This window comes from Doryrhamphus excisus, chromosome 10 (assembly GCF_030265055.1).
Source record: "Doryrhamphus excisus isolate RoL2022-K1 chromosome 10, RoL_Dexc_1.0, whole genome shotgun sequence".
Classification (NCBI taxonomy): Eukaryota; Metazoa; Chordata; class Actinopteri; order Syngnathiformes; family Syngnathidae; genus Doryrhamphus; species Doryrhamphus excisus.
The window spans coordinates 3,706,737-3,728,489 of NC_080475.1; the positions used below are offsets into that span (position 1 = coordinate 3,706,737).

The 21,753-nt window shown below is 35.7% G+C and overlaps 3 protein-coding genes across 5 annotated transcripts; all 3 read left to right on the forward strand.

The window, feature by feature from the left end:
• Positions 1-2,584: 2,584 nt before the first annotated feature.
• Positions 2,585-6,667, forward strand: hoxa11b (homeobox A11b). 2 transcript variants are annotated; one of them, XM_058084627.1, is made up of 3 exons: positions 2,585-2,707; positions 3,877-4,642; positions 6,221-6,667. In XM_058084627.1, the coding sequence occupies exons 2-3, from the start codon at positions 4,081-4,083 to the stop codon at positions 6,451-6,453; spliced, it is 795 nt and encodes a 264-aa protein (XP_057940610.1). In that variant the 5' UTR covers positions 2,585-2,707; positions 3,877-4,080; the 3' UTR covers positions 6,454-6,667. The 2 variants fall into 2 exon arrangements, with proteins under 2 accessions (XP_057940610.1, XP_057940608.1); XM_058084625.1 differs by lacking the exon at positions 2,585-2,707 and having other exon boundaries at positions 3,805-4,642.
• Positions 6,668-8,242: 1,575 nt separating this feature from the next.
• Positions 8,243-12,103, forward strand: hoxa10b (homeobox A10b). Of its 2 annotated transcripts, none has more exons than XM_058084601.1 (3): positions 8,243-8,508; positions 9,872-10,852; positions 11,525-12,103. In XM_058084601.1, exons 2-3 carry the CDS (start codon positions 10,057-10,059, stop codon positions 11,797-11,799), a joined length of 1,071 nt encoding a protein of 356 aa, XP_057940584.1. In that variant the 5' UTR covers positions 8,243-8,508; positions 9,872-10,056; the 3' UTR covers positions 11,800-12,103. The 2 variants fall into 2 exon arrangements, with proteins under 2 accessions (XP_057940584.1, XP_057940585.1); XM_058084602.1 differs by having other exon boundaries at positions 10,197-10,852.
• Positions 12,104-14,388: 2,285 nt separating this feature from the next.
• On the forward strand, positions 14,389-15,370 carry hoxa9b (homeobox A9b). The gene is made up of 2 exons (XM_058084710.1): positions 14,389-14,908; positions 15,066-15,370. The coding sequence occupies exons 1-2, from the start codon at positions 14,392-14,394 to the stop codon at positions 15,302-15,304; spliced, it is 756 nt and encodes a 251-aa protein (XP_057940693.1). The 5' UTR covers positions 14,389-14,391; the 3' UTR covers positions 15,305-15,370.
• Positions 15,371-21,753: the final 6,383 nt, after the last annotated feature.

Genomic DNA, 21,753 nt, shown 5'->3' on the forward strand with positions numbered 1-21,753 from the left:
ATCACACAAATAAATTGTTAAAAAATCATGCATTGTGATTTCTGGATTTTTCTTTTTAGTTTATCTCTCTCACAGTGGACATGCACCTACGATGAAAATTTCAGACCCCTCCATGATTTCTAAGTGGGAGAAATAGCAAAATAGCAGGGTGTTCAAATACTTATTTTCTTCACTGTATATATATATGCACAATATTGCTAATGATATGCTTTATTTTAATTGATTCCATTTTTATTTGCTATACAGTATTTCCAAGAGGCTCATGAAAAGGTAAGCTAAATATTTCTTTACATAATTTTGGGAAATTACTTTGTTGTTGTTGATTATTATTATTATTAACCCTCGGGTTAATAACCCTAACCCTATTATATATATATATCACTATGTAATATTCTATGATATATAATATATCAAAAATATTATTATTATTATTGATTATATTTATGTTTTATCGTCGTGATTTCCCTGGTTTACACACTATATTATTATTCATACCATATTTCTATAAAGTTGCCTGGTTAGATACACTGCCTCGTTTCTTAGTTGTTGTTATGACGCCCTCTATCGGCTGAGTAAGCGAATTGTTTGTGTGTTGCTATATAGTATGGAAGAGTAGAAGTTAAGTAGTATTTTTGCACGGAAAAAAATATCACTGCTCCAGTTCAAATTTTTAAAAGAAAGTATTTGGAAACTATTACTTCAAACTCGAAAGCGAGAAGACATTGTGAAGTTTTACAAAATGTCGTTTGCAGCTGGCGCTTTACTCCATGTTAAGACTTACAAAGGTCACATAGGTCACATAGGTGAGGGATAAAACCATTCCACTCTTTTATATATTTAGAGAAAAAACATCTTCAGGATTAGTAGTATTATCATATCAACATTATCAACTGCCTTTTTAAATACGTTTCCCCAGTTATGGACTATAAATGTCGCTGGAGCCGCACTTTAGACACCCCTGCTGTACACTAAACCCAATAAAAAAATTAGTTATTGAAATAACTGTAAAATAATACAATCCGCATGCATCAAGCGACTAAAACGATGTCGTGAATATTCCAGCTGTTTCCTTGTCGATTTTTGGTCATCATTTGAAGTCCAAAGGTGTGGTTCTTACTTTACAACAGCCGTGTTTGTTATGACTTCCATCCCAAATGAAAGCGCCTCTCTGGGATTCATGGAATAACACGCATTATGAGGCTACGGTTAACCCAAAATATTTATTTGAAAACCTCTTTGGTGGGCGAAACGTGCCAAAAACTAGACCGCTCTAGAGGCTGAAACGGTTCACTAAAGAACGTAAAAGAACATTTCATTATAGGACTATAAGATTAGAAGATTCTTTCATGACTCAATTCATGTGTTTGCAGTCAATTGGGGACTATATTTAAATACAAATATTTTTACATTTGGACTTACTTATTAGATATAGTACTAACATATACAGGGGATGAAACTATTGACAATTTGTTATGAATTATTTGCATATACTTCAATACATGATTTCTCCAACAATGATATAAGCTTATAAAAATATTTGTAATATATTTTAATTTTTGATTAATTAAATATTAATTTAATTAGTATTTTACATAATTAAAATATATAGTTGCATAAGTGCAATAATTAAATAATTACTTTTAAAAATAAATAATATTTATTATAAATAAATTAAATAAATAAATAATAAATATTTAAAAATATATAATATGCCCGATATATCAAACTTGGACATCCTTTTTTAATCATGCTATTATATTATTATATTTGTATTATCATTACATCACATTTTACATAATTTTTTACTTAAGTTATTATATAATTTCATCTTAAAATCTTCTTTTTTTTGTTAATATTGGATAATTTAACAATTCATAAACACAACAAGATCTCCCATGAGTTTTTCAACAATATAACTTTATTAACACATTTTGGAAAAACAAACAGGAAGTGATATATAACGATCTTATCATGCCAGTATTGATCCTATACTGGTACTGCACTTACGTAGTATTGATGCTATCTTATATTTAATATTTGAATCTACCCCCTCAAACCCCCCCTCATTCCCTGCCTTGTACCCCGCCTCTTCTTGCTTTGAGTACATAAGCTACGCCGACATAACACACTCATTAGTTATCTTTATCGCGGGCTAATGATAGCAATTTGGCTAAGTTTAGCTACGTCATAATAACCACACAATGACATCAAATTGTCATTGTTGGTTCTTTGCTAGTTTTGTACATACAGCAGTACTTCTCGAATAGTGTGTGTGTATGGTGGTAATGCAGACCTACCAACATGTACACAATTATAGTACTCAACATGCAATTTGTAATATTATCAGTTTGTCTTGTATTTCTAATCTGGACGGGTGGGGGGGGGGTTATGTGTGTTCTTATAGGGAGGGGGGGGGATGACAAAATAATGGCGAAGCATCGGCAGACAATAACATTTGCTAAGCAATCGCTTTAACATTAGAGGTGTTATTATTGTTGTTGCCCCCGTTGCCTTGGTAACCTCATCTTTAGGGCTCAACCTTTGCAGTGTGTCAGCTACAGAGAATGCATTAAAGCAGGGTGCGGTTGGACTCGCAACCTGCAAAACACCACATGTCATTTAGGTTGCAGTGTTCTTGAGCCAAGGTCAAAAGCGGGACTTTGGCGTGGAGAAAAAGGAAAGAAGTCATATAAGTCGTGGAGTTAAGGTGTGTACTTCCTTGGGTGGGGGGGGGGGGTTCTACTCAAACTCACCTCTTTTAGAACAAAAACTGTGGACACAAGAGTACAGTGGGTATAAATAGTAATGTGTACTAATTTGATGCTTTTATTTTGAAATGTTGTTTGTGATGCGCTCCACTCCATCCAAATTAATGACCTCTCGTTTCCATTTTGTCTTCCACGCTGCACTTTATGACAGTTCTGTCGTGATTTATTTTGGTCTTTAGGTCTCACATTACAGGACTGATCCACTTGGAAGCCTTTTTCAAAGTGGGGGGGTGGGGGGGTGCACCTGTTTTACAATTGTCCTTTTGACAATTTACATGTCGTGGTGTACATAAAGTTTTATTTTGTATACTTTCCCAACCACAATTACTCCAAAGTGACAGTATCTGTTACTTAATGCCGCAGTATTGCGTTGATTTATGTCGGCGCATAAAATACAATACACACTAATACAAAGTAGCGTTAGAAAGTTGTAATAAATGTCAAGTAATACTTCCTGTTTAGTATTTAGTACTTATTCATGATCTTTAATGCTATATAGTAAAAAAAAAGGAGCGTGTGTACTTTAAGGACCTTATACTGCGTAGGACTTAAGTATTATTACATACAGTGCGTTGCTAATTATGTTTATTAAAATGTATTTTGATATTTACATTAATTTTTGTTTATCTTAATTGTAGATTAAGCATACTTTTGTATAATTATAATACATGTTACTATAATAGTTCATGTTTTCGAGATAAGCTAACCGAATCTTGCTAAAGTAAACAGTGTCTCTTTTTAAAAGAAAACAGTGTTTTTCAACGAATTTTGACAATTTACTGTAAGAATAATGCAAAATAACGTCCTACTAATATAAATATACTTAAATGTGAAGGCAGACATTCATATGACACACATAACAATAATAATAATGCTATTTAAATATTACCTTTTAGTACAAACTCGGGGGGAAAAAAACGAAATGTGCCGCCCAAAACCATGAAAAACGTCCTTTATCATGCTAAGTCGGTTAAAGTTTCCAAACAGACGAACGAACAAAAAGCCTCACAGTAATAACTCAAAGCGTGGGAGTGTTTCAAGATCTGAACCAGCTTCCAAAAACTGGATCGAAATGATGCAAAATGTATTTTTCCTCCTGCCTTTGCAGCCAAGAGGGCGGCCATTGAGTCATGGGCCCCCACACTAAAGGGCGATATGTCATGCTCGTGCCAGTGGTCACATGACTCCCGGACCCGACATGGCTCCTCACGTCAGCCTAAGGAGCAAAAGCGCTCAGAGATTCCGCCTCATTTAAAGTCACTGCAGCCCAACCCGGCACAGCAGCGATGTGAGGATTATTAAGGAACGGAATATGGATTTGGATGCTTCGAATATGTATTTACCGAGCTGTACTTACTACGACTTCACGGGTCTGCCTCACTATCTCACGCAGGGGCAGTCCTCCTCTTGCCCGGTGGCTTACTCCTACCAGTCGGCGTTGCCTCAGGTTCCTTCCGTGAGAGATGTTGCGTTCAGGGACTACGGCATCGATAGTGCAGCTAAGTGGCACCACAGTAGAGGGAGTCTACCTCACTGCTACGCTGACGACGCCTGGACAAACGGGACCCCCAGAGGCGGGGATGTTCCCGGGAAAGGCGGGGGTGTCCACACCGGCTCGGGGGGCTTCCACAGCGGCGTGGGGAGAAACGGAGTCTTACCGCAGGCTTTTGATCAGTTTTTCGACTCGGCTTATGCGGGAGCGGAGCACGGAGTCACGCCGACTCAGCAGGCGACACACTCGGATAGACAACAACTCGTAGTCGGCAAGACGAGCCCAGCTCCGGATCCTCCGGCACCGGGCTCCGTGACCGCGGACAGCTGCAGCCCCAAATCGTCACCGGACCTCGGCGAGGAGGCGAGCAGCAAGGGAGGCAGTGAGTATACTACTGGAGGGACTCGAACCGCTTTTCCTCTTATAAAGACTTTTATATGCTATTTTATACCCTCTTAAGCTTTATGGTTAACTTTATAACACACCGAAAACTATTTTTACAAATTCCACTACATCATGTGATTGGCGTGAAATTGGCCGTGAAATTATTATTATTATCTTAAAATCCTACTTTTTAGCCCTTTTTAATCAGCAAAACTCCACTTTTTATTCAATTTTATTTACTTTTTTCTGCCTTTTTTGCTATAAATCATTGACGTTAACGGCACAATATTCAAACAAGAACATTTTCATACACTTTTTGTGATGTTTAACTGTTAAAAGAACAGTTTTAAACATGATTAATTGACTTAAACGTGAACTTTAACTAGGCTGGGCTCTTATAAACACTTTCTACCATACATTGAACAACTTTATGTACCAAAAAATGCAAATAAGCACATTTTCTTACACTTTTTTTGTTGTGATTGCGATTCCTATCAACACTTTCTGCAATACAATCAACAACTTAACCGCAAAAAAATACGCAAATAAGCACACTTTCTCACACCTCACAATGATTGAGCCTTAAAAAACAGCACTTATCCTCACATCCTAACACTAACCAGCGACTTAAAATGAAACTATTGGTGTTTTATTGTATAATGAACAACTTTAACTTGCGGGAAAAGTGCAAATTAGCGCATTTGATTGCAATTTTTGACGCTCCCCTTTAAACTCTTGTAACTCCTAACGTGTTCTATAATGTAATAATGTAATGTAATGTAATGACCTAAAACTTAAATATAAATATAAATATAAATATAAATATAAATATAAATATAAATATAAATATAAATATAAATATAAATATAAATATAAATATAAATATAAATATAAATATAAATATAAATATAAATATAAATATAAATATAAATATAAATATAAATATAAATATAAATAATTTAATTTTATAAAATATAATATAATATAGTATAATAAAATTTTATAAAATATAATATAATATATATATAATATATAAATAATATAAATAAATATATATGTATAAATCTGCATCTTATCTCATACTTTTTTTGCCATTATTAAAGGGCATGCACGGCCACGTGCATCACCTCAACATTAACTATTGATGCTCTGTAATATAATAAACATCAACCGTTATGAATATCATTACAAATGATCATTTATCTCACGTTTCCACCATTTTTACGTGTTTTCTTTTTGTGTGTGTGCAAAACTCCAACCCCACGCACGACTATATAGCCGGGCCTTTAATCCAGCTGTCAAGTGTTTGGGTTTTAAGAGCTGCTTATAATTTTAATGAGCAATATGTGTACAAATTTACTGGGTTTGCGGGGATTTAATATACCCACGCAGCTGCTAGAAGAAACCCTTTTTACGCACAGCCAAGTGAAAACCAAAACTGGACTATTTATTCATGTCTGACTCCGATTTTGATATCCATTTCAACCCCCTGAGACCACCTCAGTTTATGTAATAGTCACATCCTAGTCTTATGATATTATGATATTGTATTTTTTTTGTTTGTTTTTAATTACAGGTGCGCAAAGGACGCGCAAAAAAAGATGTCCTTACTCCAAGTATCAAATCAGGGAGCTGGAGAGAGAGTTCTTCTTCAGCGTTTACATCAACAAAGAGAAACGTCTTCAGCTTTCCAGGATGCTCAACTTGACTGATCGACAGGTGAAAATCTGGTTTCAGAACAGGAGGATGAAGGAGAAGAAACTGAGCAGGGACCGTTTACAGTACTACACCAGCAACCCCCTCTTGTAAAAAAAAAAAATGGACGCTTCCACATCACAACACATGGACCCCCAATGGGATTGCATTGTTATTCTTTCTTGCTTTATTATTATTATATTATTATTATTATTATATGCTAATATAATTATTTCCATGCTCACATTTACACGCACAAACAAAAATACCAACTGGAATCAGTTTATTTGTACAATACTTCATTTAATTATAGCGTGAAGAAGAGAAAAAAAAGGGTTATTTTGTTTTCTTATTGACCTTTTTTTGCAGTGATGCCACGCCCACCGTGTTTTTAAACAGGCATAAAAGTTGTATTTATATTTTTTTAAAGCACCCTGAATCCCCTCCAATGAAACATCATCCCTTATTTTTATTTTTATTTTTATTTTTATTTTTATTTTTATTTTTATTTTTATTTTTATTTTTATTTTTATTTTTATTTTTATTTTTATTTTTATTTTTATTTTTATTTTTATTTTTATTTTTATTTTTATTTTTATTTTTATTTTTATTTTTATTTTTATTTTTATTTTTATTTTTATTTTTATTTTTATTTTTATTTTTATTTATAAATATAAATATAAATATAAATATAAATATAAATATAAATATAAATATAAATATAAATATAAATATAAATATAAATATAAATATAAATATAAATATAAATATAAATATAAATATAAATATAAATATAAATATAAATAATGTAATGTAATTTAATACAATTTAATATAATATAATATAATATAATATAATATAATATAATATAATATAATATAATATAATATAATATAATATAATATAATATAATATAATATAATATAATATAATATAATATAATATAATATAATATAATATAATATAATATAATATAATATAATATAATATAATATAATATAATGGACGCTTCCACATCACAACACATGGACCCCAATGGGATTGCATTGTTATTCTTTCTTGCTTTATTATTATTATTATTATTATTATTATTATTATTATTATATGCTAATATAATTGTTTCCATGCTCACATTTACATGCACAAACAAAAACACCAACTGGAATCAGTTTATTTGTACAATACTTCATTTAATTATAGCGTGAAGAAGAGAAAAAAAGGGTTATTTTGTTTTCTTATTGACCTTTTTTTTGCAGTGATGCCACGCCCACTTTATGCCTGTTTTTAAACAGGCATAAAAGTTGTATTTATATTTTTTAAAGCACTCTGAATCCCCTTCCAATGAAACACTATCCCTTATTTTTATTTTTATATTGCAGCAACATGCCTGATATTATAACATACCCCCCCCCTTCACCCCCTCACCCCCCCAGCAGACTCAGTAATAGGATCTGCTGCAGCTTTTAATTTGATATCCATTACAAAAGAGCTCAAGTCGTTTCCTGCAGGCTGAATTCTGACCTAACGTGCCTGTTATGGGATTTTTTTTTTTTAGTTGGGGGGGGTGCAACCTTTTTTTGGTCCCTTTGCACTTATGTGTGTTTTTGCACAGGAAAAGCAAGGTTTTTTTTTTTTAATGTATATTTGAGCACCTGAATGCTTCATTTTGGAGCTAAAAGCAGGCCTCTTTGAATGACCCCTGCAATAAGATCGTACGACTTCCTTATATCGTACATCCTGTGAGACTCCCCCTGGAATTCCGCTTTGATTGTTGCACATCCTCCCAGTTGCTCCAGTAACTTGGCCATAAAAAGGGCGGATTCGTCTGGAGCGTTTGGAGTGGAGTGCAATAAAGCGTCTGAGAACCAAGGTTATTAACTGCGACGCCTGCGACAAACAAGAGAGCTGTTGCGCCATATCGGAGCATTCGGGCTGCAGAGTCAGCACGCAAAACTCGCAGGAATATTCCGGATTGTGTGTATATAAGTGTATTTGGTGTGTGTTTGGTGTGTGTGTGTGTGTGTGTGTTATGGTGCAATGTAGGCCTGCAGCTTTTTCCCCCCACTGGAGGGCGCTAAACCGATCAATGTCATTGCCGTGAATCCCGTGGAAGAAGTTGTCTTTCAGATTTTAAAGATGTGACTCCACTGCACGATTTCAGCCTTCAAGGTAAGCACGACGATTTTCCAACAACTATTAATATCGAGTATTATGGAGTATTATGGAATATTATTGACATATATCAACAACAACAAAAGTCTTAAAAGGTCTTATAGTCTTATTCTTATGGACTATGTTATCTATCTGGTGACGTTTATTTGCGGCTTAAATCAGCGTAGTAAAGTCAAACATGACAGCAAACGCATCCATCACGCACGTGGCATTAATATTCATAATATTCACCCAGCTGCAAATCATTACAATACATTCAAATGAGGCTGCATACTTTTTTTGGTTTCAAACACCATCCTAGATGGTATAATAAATAGGATTTGTTGCCTGAAAAGTAGAAAATAGACATTATACTTAATATATATATGTATATATAATCTATATGTTGTGGAATGGGAATAAAAAGCTTCTATTTCCAGGCGTTAAAACATAATAAAACATATTTTTAATATGTTTTTTAACCTGTCTTAATGAATTTAGTGACATAAGTTGTAAGTTTAAAAAATACAGCTAATACGCTAACTGGTTATGTTTATGAAAGGACGTTATTAGGTTGTCTTCTTTTTAAAAAAAAAAGTGGAGATTATTAATGAGAAAATGTAAAATAAATTAATAAAATATTTTTTTAAAAATGTATAATTGCTTAAATAATTTTTAATGAATTAATTAAACCCACTCTGGTTAAATTTCTCAATAGAATGTTTATTTTTTTTAAATGTAAACAGTTTTAATTGTTAGAATTTTGCGAGTAACTGTCTTCTGAATTAATTATACGTATTTTAATTTTTTTTTTTATTAAAAAGTAAGCCAGTAACTGTAAAAATATTTAATTAAATTCATACATTGCTTAAAATAAATTACAACCTTCTAATATATTTACTAGAACCTTAAAATACATATTTAAAAAATACAATAAAATCATTTTAACAGTCTTAAATATTTTATTTCCATAATAATGCATTTAAAAATTATTTTAATGACATGCCAATATTATGAAAAATAACAGATTTTCAAACTACTTTTCATCTCAAATATTTTTGAGCATTTTGGTCTTTTAAATTGCATTTTTAATGCATTTCAATGCATTCCAATTGCACGCCTCTAAACATTAGAAATAATGACAGAGCCCCCACTCCCAAAAAAAAAAAGGAGGTCAAGAAAGAAAGAAAGACCCCCCCGAGGAAGACCTTTTGGACGTATGATGCACCTTTACTGCTCCTCATTTTTTACAATGCTTGTAAAAGCGGCCATAAAGCAAAAGCATCGTCCAGGCGTGAGCCCCACTCTTCGGTTTGCAACAATGACGCGTTCACGTACGTGTGCTCAAATGATATTTTACCCACAATCCCCCAACCCTTAGGTGCGAACCTTCTCTCCTTGCACTTTTTCCTCGACTTAACCTAAAAGAAAATATACGACGGTTGGAGCAGCGGGCTGGACCGGGCTGGGAGGAGCCTGCAGCCCGCCTGCTGTTTTAATTGGCTGCGGGGCTGCACGGAGAAGCGTGAGTATCGGTTAATTATTCCGCAATGTTTTGCACAAGAAATGTCGGCCAGAAAGGGCGATCTTCAGCCGTCGTCCGATTTTAGCACAGCCATGACATGCCCCAACAACCAGGCTGCGAATTCGTTTTTTGTGGACTCCCTAATAAACGTGAGGGGCGACGGGGGGGCTTACTACCACAGCAACGGGGTGTATCTACCACCGGAATACTCCTACGGACTCCCTGCCGGATCGTCCTGTTTCCCGGGAATCGGCAAGCGCACAGAGGGGACTTCTCAGAGTGGCATGCCGCCTTCCGCGCCCTACGCTCCGGGGATGGAGACCTGGCTGGAGGCGTCTCGGTCCTGCAGAGTGGAGCAGCCGAGCGGCCAACACATGACCCAGCAGTGCTCCTTCTCCGCCGCCATCAAAGAAGAGAACGCTTATTGCCTTTACGAGGCGGATAAATGCCCCAAAGGAGCCACAGTGGAGGACATCTCCTTCTCCGGTGTGTCTTGCCCAGTCACAGGCGGCGGCACCGTACCGGTTCCGGGCTACTTCCGCCTCTCCCAGACGTACACATCCTCCAGGCTTTACCACCACGACATCCAGCCGAGCGTGAACAGCTTCCCGCAGCAGAGACCACCTCGTGCGGATACGCAGCCCTCTCTCACCGCTCCTGCACCTTCCAGCGTAGCGGAGCCGGGACTCCGGGAGAGCAGAAACGAAGCTCCCGCGTCTGAGCCCTGCATCCCGGCCAGAGACGAGGACAGCCGGCTCTCATCCGAAGGCTCCTCCTCATCCTCTCCGGAGCTTGTGGAGGCATGCCGTGTGGAGTCTGCGGAAAAGCCCATAAAAGGTTGAAAACTTGTTGTATATTTTACTGCAACGACACGTGAACATCACATGTGTTTCTAGTATTTTTACGCGTCTCTATCATACCGAAATAGACAATCTTTGATCACAATCACAAAGTCTGATTGTATGCTTGTTTGCTTTCTGTTCTCCTTCTGTTCTTCCTTCTTTTCCTTCATCACATGCAGGCCTGCCTTGTAAATTTCATGTTTAATGCCTTAATAGGAGTGTAGTTGACATGCAAAGGGCTGGCTTTTAATAATATATCCGCAGAAATACACGCAGAGTGGAAGTAAACACAAACAAGATACTATTAGACACATTGGAGCCATATATGTATGTGTGGTAAGGGCATATCAGTGAATTAATATTCATCTCATAAGAGTAAAATGTAAATTTCCATCAACTTATTTAAATATTAAAAAAAATAATTAAAATAAATAAATAATAATAATAATAAATTAATAAAAAATAAAAATTAGTAAATGTGGCATCTAAATAAGCGTAGTGTTAAGTATACTGTACAAATGAAATAGACAAAAGTTGACAATCCCTAAATTAAAGCTCAATCGTTTGACAGCGACTTTACATTGAAAAATCCGACATTTTCATCTTTGCACCCACTCAGCTTCCCCCACCTGTTGCCTCACGCCTCACCGTGTCTTTCCCCTTGCAGAAGACGTCAAAACTGAGAGTCCGGCTAACTGGTTGACTGCCAAAAGCGGCAGGAAGAAACGCTGCCCTTACACCAAGCACCAGACTCTGGAGCTGGAGAAGGAGTTCCTATTCAACATGTACTTGACAAGGGAGCGTCGCTTGGAGATCAGCCGCAGTGTGCACCTCACCGACAGGCAAGTGAAAATCTGGTTCCAGAACAGGAGGATGAAACTGAAAAAAATGAGCCGGGAAAACCGGATCCGGGAGCTCTCCGGCAGCTACGGTTTCTCCTGAGACTTTTTTTGACCAATTTCCATCCCACGACTCGCCCTTATACGGTACAAACTGTCACCACCAACAGGACCCTATACTGCTAACTTATTCTTAAATGTTGATTTATTTTCAGCTTTTATTCGTCGTGGAAAATGTGTATTTATAAAGTGCAATTTGTAGCCATTTTGGTTGGAAAATGTACACCATGTGACTACACTTATAGTGAAAACCGTTACTATATGTGCATGCATGTTACCCTGAGGTGTTACATTTACATTTACATAGTCCCAGATTTCATGAATATTTGCACACTTTTGCTGGTCAAATTTAATAAAAGCAATCATGGACGTATTTTGTTTTTATTCCCATGCACTGCAAGATGTAGAGTCATTATATTCTCATTTATGTGCACTGTATTTTGGGTTAAAAGCTGCAGAAAACCATTGCGCATGCTCAGAGCAAGCACACTTGCATTAATGCATCAAGATTTAATAAAGAGTCGCCCATTTTTGCTGGTGAAATACATACAAATCAACCCATATAAATACAAACACCTTACTTCATTGACAATATAGACATTTCTTAATTCCCTCTACAGAATGATAATTTTTTAATAATTTTTGGATGTGTGCAGTAAAAATATAATGACAGTTGGGTTGGATCTTTGTATCGGCTCTGCACAAAAAGTGCAACCCAGAAGAGGAGAGAAGCTGTGGAGTGGTTTAGGTAGTCTCATGTTGTTGGGCTGTGTGACTTGTCCCACAACAGGAAACTGCCTTGATTACCTCAGTAAAAAGTCGTCGCATTGTGAAAAGTGACCATTTGCACGTATCAATAATGTGCTTGGTAGCGAATTAAAGGCGCCGAGTTGTGTTTTATTGTTGTGAGTAAAAGCAACCCTGGATATTGTGACGCAGTTCGTCGATTTCAGGCCATATTTAACTATTTTTGGTATAAATGCCTGTAATTTAGCTGGAGTTTTGTATGGGTGGAGGAGAGCACAGACAAGGCCTCGGTTATGATCATTGCAGTCTGCCAGTTGCCTCGCCGTATAGGAAAACGCCGGATGCGTCTGCTTTGAGCCTCAGAAAAGACACAAAGGCCCGGCTTTATTGGAGGGGGGGATATTTAGCTTAGACAGCCAGGTTGTAACTTGAAGAAAAACAACCCCAATTGCCCCCCTGATAAAAGGGGCCGTTATGGCACCCAAATAACCTCGCCCTGCTCTGCTGAGTGAAGCCTCGTCTTGGATGAGTCCAACAAGCAGCAGTGGGGGGGGGGGGGGGACATCTTTGGAAACTGGACCCGGACGTGTTTTAGTAGCTTGAATCCAAAACAAAAGCCATTTAAAAAACACTCTTTATTATCTTTATTCCAGTGTTTTAATACAATTTAAAAATAATACATGTACAGTAAAGGTACACGTCTGAACGTATACAAATACTTTTTGCATTTTTTTGTGTGTTTAGAAATGAAAAACACAATAAAATACTACGTGTTTTGTTTTTTCTTAGAAATTTAAATACAAATACACTAAATATGAAAAAACATATAAATATAAATGCACTAAATATGAAAAATATATAAATATAAATGCACTAAATATGAAAAATATATAAATATAAATACACTAAATATTGACAAGTTTTAATCCAATTTTGTTTGGAATTTAGGCCTGTTTAAAAAATTCGTTGAAAATAATTTTTATAATAATATAAAAATAATTTAAATAATAATTAAATTATAATAATTTAAAAATAATAGTTTAAAATTTGTTTTTTTTGTATTTATTTAGTTTTTTTTCGCTTGATAGAATATAGAAAATGTTTTTTGTAAAAAAAAACATTAAAAAACATTAAATTACACAATTTAAACAATTTGTTTAATTAAAATTTATTCAAAAAATATATATAATTTAATTTTTATAATAATGATAATTGTATACATGTCCACAATTGGAAAACAATTTATTTTAAATAAGCATTGTAAGACAGTATTATTATTACAGTTTATATTTCAATAAAATAAAAAATATATATAACAAAGTGATACAAAAATGTAATATAAATGTTAAGTTATTTTTCTTTTAAATTGTAGTTATTTTCTTGTCAAATATCAGCCCTTAAAAAGCCTTTTTGGTGTTTAAGTGATTCCAATTAATAATCCCATTAGATGTTAATGAACACCAAATACGCCCGGCACGTCTCTCTTAGGAAGCTTAAAACATCAACAAGCATTAATAAATAAGATCTCTCGACGAAAATCATGAGTTTTATTGCTTATAAAAGCGAAGTGCTGCTTGTAATAAAGAGGAAGGGGAATTTGCTATTAAAATATGGCGTTGAAAACGGTGGCCATTGAGTTGAGCAGCAGCAGCAGCAGCAGCAGAAACAGCAGCAAAGAGTGGAGGGCTGATTTATTATTTATTGTTCTGTCCCACGGTGACGTGTTCAGGGCGCCCTATCCAATCTTGGACAATGTTCAACTTGCAGTGAGCGGCGAGGCTGCTGCGGGAAGAGGCGCAATACCACGCAATGAGACGCCTTTTGCGCCACTTTGCAGGATTCTAACATTGTTTTTTATTTTATTTTATTATTTTTAAATATCTTTATAATGTCGACGCTGAGCTACTACGCGGACTCGGGTGTTGTCCCCGATCAGGAGGATGTGCCATCGAGGTTCCCATCAGCTGCAGGGGTGGAGCAGGCGATGCTAAGCGAATATGGCGGACAGGAAGCTTGCCCTTTGCAGAAATCGGCTATTTTCGGCGCGTCCTGGGGTCCCATGGCGGTGCACCCTCCCAATCCTTCCACGCCGACTTACATCCACCAGCACTACGCCACCAGCGGGGACGCCGATGGCATGTTTGCTCGATCCTGGACTCTGGAGTCCGTGTCTGCGCCCCTGTGCTTGACGGGACTACCGTCGACAGCCGTGCATTACGAGATCAAACCCGAGCCCCTGATTGGGAGTGGCGAGTGCACGACTTTGGAGACGCACACTCCTCTTTTGTCTGACGCAGAGAGCACCAGCACCGCGGCCCTGGCGGAGGTCCCCGGCGAGAGAACATCCACGTCCAAGCCGACTGAGGAGAGCCCTTCAACCGGGGAGAGGAGGGAAGTGGACGCGAGTAAGAAACGCCTTCTTTTGCGTTATAATGGCGGGAATCCACACCTTGACGCAGACCACTGCAACCATGCACAAACAACAGTTCTATAATTTCCGATTTTTTTCTCCTTTATTGAATCATCTTGTGTATATATATGTGTGTGTGTGTGTGTGTGCAGACAACCCGTCATCCAACTGGCTCCACGCAAAGCCCACCAGAAAGAAGCGCTGCCCTTACACAAAGCACCAAATCCTGGAACTGGAAAAGGAGTTTCTGTACAACATGTACCTCCCACGGGATCGGAGATACGAAGTGGCCAGAGTCCTGAATCTGACCGAGAGACAGGTTAAAATCTGGTTTCAGAACCGCAGGATGAAGATGAAGAAAGACAACAAAGACCGGAGGAGAGACAGTTAAGTGGCATTAAATCGTCCTCGTGTGGTGCGTTAGAGTCTATAGGAAACCGGAGATGGAGTTCCTTAGGAGGGGTTTTTTTTTCCCGGCAAGGGGGGGGGGGGGGTGTATACTTATTATCCAGACCTGTTGTTGTGTCTAGTTTGTGTTGTCGAAGCAATGTTGTGTGTTTTTGTGAATTGTATTTTACGTTTTTCGTTTCGATGCATGAAATAATCCTCGACTACCTGAATGTGTTTCAGCTACCTATTTGCAACGTTTACATTCATTCTTATCACTATTATTATTTTTTAGGACTGTTTTGTACATGCTTTTTAGGTGTCTTATTGTAGCAAAAATGCACATTTAGAATAATTTAATGGATTTTATGATCATGTTTAACGTAATGCTGTTTTTAATTATTATTTTTTTTAGAAAATCCAGTTCAAAATCGACTTCTCATTTCATGTTGTAACATTATGTTCCGCCCCAAAGACGTGTTTTAATTATTTCTATCAACAATTACGTGACTGAACTAAGAAAAAATGATGTATTAAAAGGAGTTTTAAAATAAAGAATTAGGCTATTTTGATTTATTTTTAATACTAGTTTTCATTTGACTCTAAACATTATTTTTTTTTGTAATTATTGCCGAAATGAAATAATATCTTCAAATCTACATTGTTTTGTATTTATTTTCGGCCTTAGTAATCGTCGTCTGGGCCTTTGAACGCCTCACGAAGACACAGATAAAGCCCAAAAATTCAGTCAGGACTGTTTTATTAAAAGTTTGTGACAGCAGTAAAGCAATATTTCTAATAAAGATGGGGTAAATATTTAAGATTGTTGCAAGATAGGCCTCGAGGACTGGGCGAACACACACACACACACACACACACATTGAGGGGGGGGGGGTCAGTGGAGCCGTCTAATTACTTTACAACCATCTTCTAACAATTAGATAGTCGCAGTGCAGTAACATCCTTTCATTGGTTTTGTTTTGTTGTTGTTGTTTTGTTGCCACAGTGATTTCAACTGGACACCTCTAAAAAAAATAAAATCTGCAAACACTTAATACATGACAAAACACTTAAAAATATATTACACAAAATTATACACTATTAATAAATATATTTTTTTCAAGTAAAAGTTTTAGAATTAAATGTTTAGTTAGAAACGACAAGAAAAAAACGTTACTTGTCTTGTTTTTTTTGTCGAGTTGATTGATGTTGCGCTCAAAAGTGCCGGCAGGTGGCAGCAGCGGCTCGTCTGCTTAGATAATACGTGAGCAAGATGGATGGTACATTCAGGGACATCAAGGAATTGACTCCTGTTACTTCACGGTGCCCCCAAACAACCTTTAAAAAAATCTAAATAGAATTGAAACCATTAAAAATCTAAATATGTATATTATTATTAAGAATGAGTGCATTCGGTGACATAAGCATTTTTATTTAGTGTATCACAGGGTTCAACTGGACATTACCCCCACCAATATTTTTTTTTAAATCGGAGTGTGCATTTTTGTGTTTATTTATGCCTGTTTGAAATATTTACTTCGCAGATATATGACTATGGTTGTTGCCTAATTGTTCGTTTCGATAAATTAATTGATGCTAGTCATTCTCTAAAAAGCGACACTATTTTCTATCAACACAAAAACATCACAAATGTAAATGAGATGTCTGACCCGGAAGTGTTTGCATTTGTACTAGGCGTTTCCTAGCATACTTTGTTGTAGTGAAAATGCTCACTTTTGATTTTCGTATCACCTTTTAAGGTGTTATTTTGTACAGATTGGGTGTATTAGATACATTTTTGTTGGGTTTTCGTCGTGTACCGTTGTATTATTCAGATTTAAAATTTGATTGTAGCACCCTTATTTAAAATAGTAGTGAATATTGTGCCATATATAGTTGTTGATTACCATTGAGCATAACATTGGGAAGGAAGTCAAGCCATCAACTACATGATATGCATTGGTGATAGAATTTTACCTTTTTGTTTCTAATGCAAATGTGATGCAATTTGACACCTATCCAATATAACGAAATGCCATGAAATATACAGTATATTTATTTTTAATCAAACCACCAACAAATGTGTTTCTATTATTTGGTAACAACAACAACAACAAAGTTGCTAAGGCTAAGTCTCTTGAGTACAGGAGGATAACCATTAGACTGTGCACGTGTTGTAGCAGCTGAGTGTAATTTCATTTCCTTGGGAATCAATCAAGCACACTGACACTTGCATGTAATGAACTTGAATTCTTAAAATGCCATCACTACCAACACACACACACACACACACACTCCCCGTTCCCTCCCCCTAAACCACACATGTATTGCTCATTAGCGTCCACACTGTATCTTATCAAACCAGGATGAAATTACCATTACTTTTTTTGATTGAGTATCAAGTATCATGCATGCAAACAGAAAGTTCCTTTTAAATGTTGTTTGCATTGACCTCCGTGACCCCCCTTACTCAATTCATCAGACCAGGTGACAACCAGTGCTGAGAGAGCCTACACGTGAACTCTGCAGAAGAAGTTCAGGGGAGTAGAGTCTTGAACATATGTAGTCCATTCGTCTACTGTACGATCCTTCCTGTCGGGGGCTGATGACATCCAAATGTGGACATTGAGGTTCCCTCCTGGACTTATAAGGTGTTTTCTCACATTGGTTGTATTTGTCGTACTGCCAGATTTCACAGATTTTGTGTAAATCGGCAAATCCGAGGAGAGAAGAAGCAGAGTAAAACACGGCCTGTGAGGGTTGCTTGGCTGCACAACAAATAGCATAGCATTGGTCATCACCTTTTACTATCACTATGTGTGGTTGTGTCATTAAACTTGGTGCAGTGAGGAGCCCATTAACTTCTGGGATGAATGCAAATTAGCCCCCACTGCCCCAAAATGGCATTTTTGTCCACTTTCAGGTATAATCTTCCATTAGTATCACATAGATTCATGTTGCATTTAATGCACATTTACAATGATTTTCATCCATTGTGTTGAATTTCTCACAATTCTTCTTGGACGTCAGCATTTTTTTTGTTGTTGTTGTGAGGTTTAGTGTGTGATGCCACTTCAGCACTGAAGAATACTAGTGATGATAACCATAGAACATGGATTAAACATGTTTTTGTGACCTTCTAAATACAGTTTTTAACATTATTAGAGCCCTATATACGTGAAATAACACCCCTATATTCAAAGATCAAAATTTAAGCAAAAACATAGACATTTTTTTTTACTAATAATAGGCTGGAAATAAACAGAAAAACATGATTTTGTCACACATATATTACATAAATGTAATATATTCACAGTTAGAGCTAGGAAAACATGTTTTTGTGACCTTCTAAATACAGTTTTTAACATTATTAGAGCCCTATATACGTGAAATAACACCCCTATATTCAAATATAAAAAATTAAGCAAAAACATGGACATTTTGTGACCTTCTAAATACAGTTTTTAACATTATTAGAGCCCTATATACGTGAAATAACACCCCTATATTCAAATATAAAAAATTAAGCAAAAACATGGACATTTTGTGACCTTCTAAATACAGTTTTTAACATTATTAGAGCCCTACATACATTCAAATATTAAATTTAGGCAAAAACATGGACATTTTTTTTTACTAATAATAGGCTGGAAATAAACAGAAAACATGATTTTGTGACATCTTGGCATGTTGGTGTTGTGGCGCAACGCCAGGATGCAGAGACTAACGCCTAAAAAGGCAAAATAACAATATTTATTTAATGTATTTTTTGGGTAAAAAACACAATAAAACTGCAAAATTCTAACCGCAAAGTGACAAGGGGTGACTGCAGATAATTTTTCACTTCTTTTTACTCTTACATAGCAGTTAAAGCGGACCTATTATGCTCATTTTCATCCCTTTGTATTGAGTTGTGGACTCCTATAGAGCAGCTACACACAATAACCCGCATGGAAGGCTTTCTAGATCTTCCAGAAGCTGGATTTACAATTTTTTCCATTTGTTTGACTCCAGTCACACTCACTCCTATGTGATTGGTCACGGGGTGCACGCCCATATAAGGATGTCTCCCTCATTGTGACATCACAGGGAGTCAGTTTTAGAAAAAACTCTCTGAAACCGAGCGTTTTTCAGGCCTTATTATCTGAAACTTTGCCATTGTTTAACACGATAATACAACATTTGTAAGTCAGTAAAGCTAGCTCCCGAGCTACTATAGAATATGCTAATCCTATTGTTAAAGTAATGCAGCCAATCACAGGGCACATATAGACAAACAACCATTCACACTCACATTCATACCTATGGACAATTTGGAGTCGCTAATTAACCTAGCATGTTTTTTTTTTGGAATGTGTGAGGAAACCGGAGTACCCGGAAGAAAAACTAGCTATTAGCTAACAAGCTATTTCAACTAACAGCCTAACAATAAACAAACCTGTAAGTCATCGAACAAATCAAACACTCCCATCAACTTTTTCCACATTGTTTATTCCCCACATGAATATTTAAATATAGAACTACAATATTTTATATATACATATCCATACATAATCCACACGACTCACGTCGGCCTTCTGGAATTCCCAGATGTCTCCATGTTGTTTGTGAGCAGACGGGAAAAATGTGTCATCCAGGCTGTATTTGCTGCCAACAATGCGGTGAAATATTCATAAAAAAACAACATCATAAAAACACATTTATGAGTTTATATTAGAGTCTCCGGTGCAGGTGCTTGAATATGTGAATGAAATATTTCATTTGTATTTTTTTTGGATGCTTTATATTAAATGAATTGGCATTTATATAGTAATTTATGCTATAAAATGATATAAAATATTATTAAAACTAAATAGTTTGGCTTCAATAATTATCTTAATGTATAATTCCACAATTGAGAGTGCAAATATAATTAATAGGAGCAGTCTAATTGGGTTTAATGTAGATTATTTTAGACTTGGCTCAGAGAAAAGTGGATTAAAAAATGGAGAGAATGGGAATAGGAATGGGAATGCCCCCCCCCCCCCCCAACTCACCTCAACAAACAACACTAAAGCTGCTCCATTCGTTAAACAAACACAAAAATAATATTAAAAAAATAAGTCCGTATTTCTTTGTCTTTGTAGTCCTCTTTAGAAAGGATGAATTAGCAAGAAAAACCACGTGATGCTAGAATTTCCCTCCATGCCGACTAGAGAGCAGCGGTCGTCCTCTCGTCTTCTTTCTCCTCTGGCCACCATCTGATGGAGGGAAGCGTTAGATGCTTTAAATGTGTTCCCGGGGCAGGGAGCTGTCAAGAGCGTCGGCCGAGAAAGATTGATCACATGCAGGATGGCCGCAGGGCTCTTTGTTTATAGAGCCGTGCAATAAACAAGCCTTCACATCCTTCCTGCACCTTTTCGCCCAGCTTTCCACAGCCTCGCTCGGCATTTTTACGACACGTCGTGAAGATGCTGTTATTACTCTATACTGCAGAAAACAATGCACCGGAATTGGGGGGGAAGTAGGCTCACTAAACTAGCCTATGTTAATAATTAAAATGATATAAATAATAAAAATAATAAAAATAATAAAAATAATAAAAATAATAAAAATAATAAAAATAATAAAAATAATAAAAATAATAAAAATAATAAAAATAATAAAATAATAAAATAATAAAATAATTAAAATAATAAAAAATAATAATAACAATAATAACAATAAAATAATAATAATAATAATACAAAATAATATTAATAATTAAAATAATAAAATAATAAATAATAATAATAAAAAATAATACAAATAATACAAATAACTAAAATAATTAAAATAATTAAAATAACTAAAATATTAAAACATAATAAAATAATAATAATAATTGTGCAGATATTTATACCTTTCTCTGTATGTGTTGGGGGAGGGGTAGTCACGTGACACATGGTGCACCCCTGCAAGAAGGACTACATATACATGTAATAATAAGGACTGTGAAGTTGTATATATATATTATACCTAGATATATATATACTGTTTTACATATTTCTTTACATTGAACACAATTTTTCTGTCAATGATTTTACTTTCGTAACACAACTTTTCTTTTTTACATTAAACTAAGATTTTACTTTCATAATTGTCCCCTTTTAATTGTTGTTTTTATACAATTTTATAAATTATATAAACTTTTATACAATTTTATGATATTTTTCAAAGAATATTACGAATTTATTATTTTATATAGAAAATATATGCGTGTGTGTGTGTGTATATGTGTATATAAAAATGGCGGGAACTAATTACGTTCATGAATTACGTAACATTTCTTTGTGTAATTTACGCATGCGCACCAGAGCTAGCACAGTGGAGTTTCCCCACGCAGCCACGCAAGGTCTGACGCTCTTTTCTGACTTAATTCTAACCTGAACACATGAACAGCAGTACAATTCCAACATCTTATAACTTAAGTGT